At 43.8% G+C, this 7,500-nt stretch overlaps 1 protein-coding gene across 1 annotated transcript in view; it reads right to left on the reverse strand.

Annotated features, from left to right (window-relative positions):
* The window catches only part of LOC121685908, a 28,929-nt gene extending 22,237 nt beyond the window's left edge, over positions 1 to 6,692 (reverse strand). Inside the window, exons 1-2 of the mRNA XM_042066763.1 lie at positions 6,234 to 6,692; positions 5,464 to 5,961 (exon numbers count right to left, since the gene is read on the reverse strand). Of these exons, the coding sequence (XP_041922697.1) occupies positions 5,464 to 5,961; positions 6,234 to 6,324 (589 nt within the window). The 5' untranslated portion in view covers positions 6,325 to 6,692. The remainder of the gene's footprint in view (positions 1 to 5,463; positions 5,962 to 6,233) is intronic.
* Between the last annotated feature and the right edge of the window lie 808 nt (positions 6,693 to 7,500).

Consider the following 7,500-nt stretch of genomic DNA (forward strand, 5'->3'; position numbering starts at 1 on the left):
GGAGCATTGTTGTGTTGTGTTGTGTTATGTTGTGTTGCCGTGCTGGGTGCATTGTGGTGTTGTGTTGTGTTGTTGTGCTGGGTGCATTGTTGTGTTGTGTGTTGTGTTGTGTTGTGTTGCTGTGCTGGGTGCATTGTGGTGTTGTGTTGTGTTGTTGTGTGTTGTGTTGTGTTGTGTTGTGTTGTTGTGTTGTGTTGTGTTGTGTTGTGTTGTGTTGTTGTGTTGTGTTGTGATGCTGTGCTGGGTGCATTGTTGTGTTGTGTTGTGTTGTGTTGTGTTGTGTTGTGTTGGGAGCATTGTTGTGTTGTGTTGTGTTGTTGTGTTGTGTTGTGATGCTGTGCTGGGTGCATTGTTGTGTTGTGTTGTGTTGTGTTGTGTTGTGTTGTGTTGTGTTGTGTTGGGAGCATTGTTGTGTTGTGTTGTGTTGTGTTGTGTTGTGTTGTTGTGTTGTGTTGTGTTGTGTTGCTGTGCTGGGAGCATTGTGGTGTGTTGTGTTGTGTTGTGTTGTGTTGTGTTGTGTTGTGTTGTGTTGTGATGCTGTGCTGGGTGCATTGTGGTGTTGTGTTGTGTGGTGTGGGTGTGTAGGATATTTGTAGTGTAGTTTTGTAAGTTGATGTACCGCACAGCATTTGTCTCTGAGGCACTCTGCACTTGGCGTTGTGTAGGTGTGTTGGTGTGTAGTTGTGTGTGTGTGTGTAGGTGTGTGTGTGTAGTTTTGTGTGTGTGTGTGTTTGTGTAGCAGGGTTCCCGCGGGGTCTTAAAAAGTCTTAAAAAGCCTAAAATTCAGAACTTTAAATTTAAGGCCTTAAAACGGCCGGATTTTGAAATTCATTTAGTCAGGTCTAAAAAATATTTTACCATCGTTCATTTCCAGAAACGCTGGCCGCAGAAAGTTATTACAAAGTAGCAAAAACGTATTGAGTCGTAGCTTGCAAAGCAGAGCTCTAGCGTCTTTGCTACCATTGTAACAAAACCAGCAGAATGCTCAGAACATTGGTTCAGTTTGTTGTAGTTCTTTCTGGGGGATATTGGTGTTGGTACGTAGCCTACGCAGTGATAAATCTACAAATCCCATGATAAATGCAATACCTGCCCGCAAAATACATCTGCGTCTCCTCAGAATTTGTTAAAGTTCGGCTACATGTGGAAAATGGGAAAGTGTAGGCCTACTTTCAACAAGACATGGCTAGATCCAGTGATGCCAGTAACGCATTACTCTATTATGACCATTTTTTTCGGTAACGAGTCTAATGCGCTACTATTTCTAGCAATCAGATTAAAGTTACTTATCCAAGTCACTGTGCGTTAGGCCTACTATTTTTGTCATTTACCTTAGTAAAAGATATATTCTTTGCTTTTTTCTTGTCTCGGGGATTAACACTCACGTTTTCAGCATGATGACTCACGTGTACAGTAATGCCACGCAGCAACACAAACATAAACAACAATAGAGGGAGGAGAGAGATGCGCATTTTAGCTATAGGCTACAATCATTATTTTGAGTTTGTGTCCGCTAAACATGACAACATTAAGGTACGTTGTATACTCTGTGCTGGTGACAAAAACATCTGAATTTCAGTATCTAATTAGGCTAAAGGGCTACCTCCCTAAAATTAGGTTCAGAATTTTTTTTTCAGGTTGGGATGTCTGCTATTGACATTACTGTTAAAATGCATTTCCAATAAAGTGAGTATTGGCAAAACCAGTTGTCATTTTTATGTTGAGGCGGCGGGGCTGTTGTCAAAGTGCTGAAAGTAACTAATAAAGTAACTTGTAATCTAACTCAGTTACTTTACTGATTACTTGATTTTAAAAGTAATTAAGTTACGTTTTAAAGGAGTAATCAGATTACTTTTTCAATGTAACTGTGGCAACACTGGCTAGATCACAGTGATGTCTGCTGTTGGTTACAAGTGGTACCCAGCTCCAGGTGCGAGGCTCGCTGCAAACTTTGCAAAAAAACTATTCAGTTAGGGACTCTGGGTGTGAAGGCGCTGGAGTCACAAGCCAGAGCATGCAGAGAAACATAAGCTAGCCGCAAAATACAAACTGTTTATCAGCACTAGCCGCTAACATCATTCGAAAGCTCCGGTTTCGCTCTTTCAAGTGACATCTGTGCGACTTGTGTGAGATAAGTACTTCATGAGCAATTCAACAGAGAATAATGGAAGTGAATTTGGACGCATATTAATACTATATTAATAGGCCCAGGGGAGCTGCCTTGGTCCCCTGCTATTTTCTCTATATATGCTTCCATTGGGAAACGTCATAAGTCAACATAATGTAAACTTCCACAGCTACGCAGATGATACCCAATTGTATCTTTCTGTGGAGCCAACTAACCCAGATGGCCTTTGCTCCCTCACTGCATGCCTAACCTCCATTAATCAGTGGATGAGCAAAAACTTTTTGAAACTAAATGATGACAAAACAGAGGTACTTCTGGTTGGACCAAAACTAAAGCGAGATATTATTCTTAGTAATCTGGGGAACTTGGCACACCAGGTCAAACCAAAAGTAACAAGCCTCGGTGTCATCTTAGATGCAGAGTTAAGTTTTAAGCCCCATATCAGTAAAGTTACTCAGACAGCCTATTTCCACTTGAGAAACATTGCCAAAGTGCGGCCCTTTTTAACTCAACAAGATGCAGAAAAACTAATTCACGCCTTTATCACTAGCAGGTTAGACTACTGCAATGCACTTTTCACTGGTCTTCCCAAAAAACATCTAAAGAAATTGGCACTCATACAGAACTCTGCGGCTAGACTTTTAACTAAGACTAAGAAGAGAGAACACATCACCCCTGTGTTGGCTGAACTGCACTGGCTCCCTATTTCCTATAGAATTGATTTTAAGGTTATGTTAATTACTTACAAAGCTCTGAATGGCATAGCACCTTCATATATCTCTGAGCTTTTAATATCTTATCAACCACAAAGGAAACTTAGATCATCCAATTCTAATCTTTTAATCGTACCCAAAGTGCTCCACAAACAAAGTGGAGAAGCTGCGTTTATCCATTATGCCCCCAAACTATGGAACACCCTGCCTCTGTACATCAAGCAGGCGAGTTCAGTAAATATTTTTAAAAAAGATCTGAAAACATACCTGTACAGGAAAGCTTTTAGTTAACTCATCTTATCCTGTAGACTACATTTTCAGATTATTCTACATCTGCTACTATTGGAGGGCGCAGCCAGCCAAAAGCAGATGGGCTCCCCCTATTAAGTCAGGTTCTGCTCAAGGTTTCTTCCTGGAATATGGGAGTTTTTCCTTGCCACAGTTGCCATATGGCGTGCTTGTGGGGGGTAAGAGGGTTAAGGCTGCCAGTCTTATGACGTCATTTTCTATATTTTTGATATGTTGCTGAGTATATCATAAACAGCAAAGAAAAGTGATTGATAATGACTGACTATTATTGTGTTACATGCTTCAAATGTAAAGCACTTTGAGCTGCATTCTGTGTATGAAAGGTGCTATACAAATAAAGCTTTATTATTATTATTATATATTTTTAGGAGGGCTTTTGATCATCTTTGGGTGGTTTCAGCTCCCCCAAAATACTGTAAGCCTAAAGACGTCCTTGACAAGGCTCATACACATACCCCACCCACACACATTTTAATGCAAACACACACACACACACACACACGCACACAAGTGCAGAGTGTCCAACCAAAACACACTTTCACACCCAGTTTCAACTCCAGTCTCATTTTTGACTTCGTTGATGAAATCTATTCTATTTGAGGGCTAGTTTGTTTTAGATTATTTTCATTTTGGGCCTAAGGTTTAGGGCATTTGGTACGTGAGGATATTTTTCCTTGAGTATACTACAAGTGAGCAATGTAAAAATCAGTTAGGTTGTAGACGTTGGGTGTGGAAGGTTACTAGTTTGATTGCTTTATCTGTAAATTAAATTAATGCTTTTTCGACTTTTCAATGATTTTTTCAGAATTTCTTTGATTTTAATATTTTTTGGTAATGCGTCGTGTAGGTCTTAAATTTCAATCTTTATGGTCTTAAAATGTCTTAAAAAGGTCTTAAATTTGACTTACAGAAACCTGCAAGAACCCTGGTGTAGGTGTGTGTGTGTGTGTAGGTAGGTGTGTGTGTGAGTGTGTGTGTGAGTGTGTGTGTAGGTGTGTGTGTGAGTGTGTGTGTAGGTGTGTGTGTGTGTAGGTGTGTGTGTAGTTGTGTGTGTGTGTGTGTAGGTGTGTGTGTGTGTGTAGGTGTGTGTGTGTAGGCGTGCTTTTGTGCCACACAGCATTTGTCTCTGAGGCACTCTGTGCTTGGTGTGTGTGTGTGTGTGGTTGTGTGTGTGTGTAGTTGTGTGTGTGTGTGTAGGTGTGTGTGTGTGTGTAGTTTTGTGTGTATAGTTGTGTGTGTGTGTGTGTAGGTGTGTGTGTGTGTGTGTGTAGTTTTGTGTGTGTGTGTGTAGTTTTGTGTGTGTGTAGGTGTGTGTGTGTGTGTGTGTGTGTAGTTGTGTGTGTGTGTGTGTGTGTAGGTGTGTGTGTGTGTGTGTGTGTGTGTGTGTAGGTGTGTGTGTGTGTGTGTAGTTGTGTGTGTGTGTGTGTGTGTGTGTGTAGGTGTGTGTGTGTGTGTGTGTAGGTGTGTGTGTGTAGGCGTGCTTTTGTACCGCACAGCATTTGTCTCTGAGGCACTCTGCGCTTGGCGTTGTGTAGGTGTGTTGGTGTGTAGTTGTGTGTGTGTGTAGGTGTGTGTGTGTGTAGGTGTGTGTGTGTGTAGTTTGTGTGTGTGTGTGTGTGTAGGTGTGTGTGTAGGTGTGTGTGTAGGTGTGTGTGTGTGTGTGTAGATGTGTGTGTGTGTGTAGGTGTGTGTGTGTAGTTGTGTGTGTGTAGGTGTGTGTGTGTAGTTGTATGTGTGTGTAGTTGTGTGTGTGTGTGTGTAGGTGTGTGTGTGTGTGTGTAGGTGTGTGTGTGTGTAGTTGTGTGTGTGTGTGTAGGTGTGTGTAGTTGTGTGTGTGTGTAGTTGTGTGTGTGTGTAGGTGTGTGTGTGTGTAGTTGTGTGTGTGTGTAGGTGTGTGTGTGTGTAGTTGTGTGTGTGTGTGTAGTTGTGTGTGTGTGTGTGTAGGTGTGTGTGTGTAGGTGTGTGTGTGTGTAGGTGTGTGTGTGTGTAGTTGTGTGTGTGTGTGTAGGTGTGTGTGTGTAGGCGTGCTTTTGTGCCACACAGCATTTGTCTCTGAGGCACTCTGTGCTTGGTGTGTGTGTGTGTGTAGGTGTGTGTGTGTGTGTGTGTGTGTGTGTAGGTGTGTGTGCGTGTGGTTGTGTGTGTTTGTGTGTGTGTAGTTGTGTGTGTGTGTGTGTAGGTGTGTGTGTGTGTAGTTATGTGTGTGTGTGGGTGTGTGTAGTTGTGTGTGTGTGTGTAGGTGTGTGTGTGTGTGTGTGTGTGTGTAGGTGTGTGTGTGTGTGTAGGTGTGTGTGTGTAGGCGTGCTTTTGTACCGCACAGCATTTGTCTCTGAGGCACTCTGCGCTTGGTGGGCGGAATCTGTTCGGAGGAGAGAATCTGATTGGCCACCTCTGTCTGTCTGCTGCTGTGCAGGTCAAACAGGAAGTGCTCCACCAGCTTCCTGTAGTGGTAGACAGAGACCCGCCTCCTCCTGGAGCCCCCGTGTGATTGGCCACGTCCCAGCTGCAGCAGGAAGTCGTTGAGCAGGAAGGGCGGGGGCAGTGGCGCGTAGCGTGCGTGCTCCGGGAGCAGAGACAGCAGGGGGATTGTGGGTAGAATCCGCGCGGGGCGGCAGTGGAAATGGGGGAATATCCTGGGGGGGGCGGGGGGGGTGGGGGGCGAGGGGGAGGGCGGTGGGTCTGACGGTGTGACAGGGGTGGGCTGCGGAATGGCAGAAGGCTGGGGATCAGCGCTGCCTTCCCATGATGCAACAGCAGAGGAACTGGGACAACTCCTCTCAGGATAATCTGACTCCTGTCCTGAAGTAGAGCCTAACACACACAAACACACATTTGCTCAGACATACAACCTCACACACAGACATTTACACACAATCACACACACACACACACACACAGCATACTGTATCTCAAACACGCATAGAGACAAGCCGAGTAGCTAACCTAAAGCTTCATCAGGTATGGGGTAGTCTGGTAAAGGGTAGACTGTTAATTCACATTGATTAAAAGGAAGACAGGAGTACCATACAATAACCATATAGGAGTTAATTCGCAAAGTGAAATAAAGAACTTTAGATACTCACCAGAGATAGATTGAGACAGTGGAGGTTTAATGGGAGGCAGCTTTTTTGGAGGTAGCGGCCGCCGCAGCAAAATAATGTGTTGGGATGACATGCCTTAATTTTCCAAAAAGAATCCTTCATAAATAATAGGCTATTTACTGAAACAAATTGTGGGAGTGAAAAATAAACACAGCCGGCAATGTGAATGCAGATATTCTTATGTGCCGATATGTAACGATAGTGTGAGGTGGGCTAAAATGCAGTTCCTATTTCTGTCCGACATAACTGTCTGCGTCCGCATATTCGACCAACTAAACACACTTGCCGTCTGACCAGAATACCATAGGCTATACCAATACGTAATTCACATAAAACTATTTTGAACCTCGGAGCAGACTAAGACAGAACTTAAGTCAGCGACAGCCATAGACAGTGGCGACAGCACGTAGAGCCAAAAATAAGTTTGGTCGAGCACTTCCTGCTACCTCATCTGTATCTTAGCAACGGCCCCTGGCAACCGCGCTCAAGGGCGCGCGCCTCGTGGCTGTCAATGCTCGTGTCACCCAGTCAAGTGCGTGCTAGCTAGCCTAATGTCTGGCAAGGTGTGTCCAAGAGAAGAGTCTCTTCTGTCTTTTCACGAGCCGCGGCATCAGCCATTAACGGTAGGCTAGGATAAGCTGGCCTAGGGCTAGTTGTGCCAGTTCTCCCTAAGCCTAGATTTAGTCAATTCTGTTTATGAAGCTGCACATGCAGCAACATAGTGACTGGCTACACAATTGTTTAGGCTACACAGGACATTGCCAATATTTTTTTTTTTTTTACATCCTTAGGCTATTTTTAACTGTTCATAAGCCTAGCCTTAAAAAAAAATCATATGCAGATGTTTATGCCTTGCTGCCCTAGCAGACGCTTTAATAGGCAAACTAATGTCACCTGGATTATAAATTAGTTTTTAATCTACACCTCGCTTGGAAGTCAGCCTGAAATGATCCCACCCACAAAATTTGAGGTCAGGAAATTCGGTCTGGCTACGCCACGCTGGCTAGAACCTAATGAGAGTCCAATCTGAGACAGCAGTCTTTCACCTGCCATGAATCTTGAATCTTAAACAGTCATGGACAAACTGTTAAGTATATATATCATACAGTAAGTACTGCCCATCTTCCCTGTTTGTGTAGGCCTGCAGGATTTATGGCGTCCGAATCAGGTGTCTGGTGGACGTAAGGGGCCCTAACCTCGATTCTGGTTGTCATGGGGCTGTGAGGTGAACTAATCTTCAGTGGGGATG

Source organism: Alosa sapidissima, chromosome 2, assembly GCF_018492685.1.
Source record: "Alosa sapidissima isolate fAloSap1 chromosome 2, fAloSap1.pri, whole genome shotgun sequence".
Lineage (NCBI taxonomy): Eukaryota > Metazoa > Chordata > Actinopteri > Clupeiformes > Clupeidae > Alosa > Alosa sapidissima.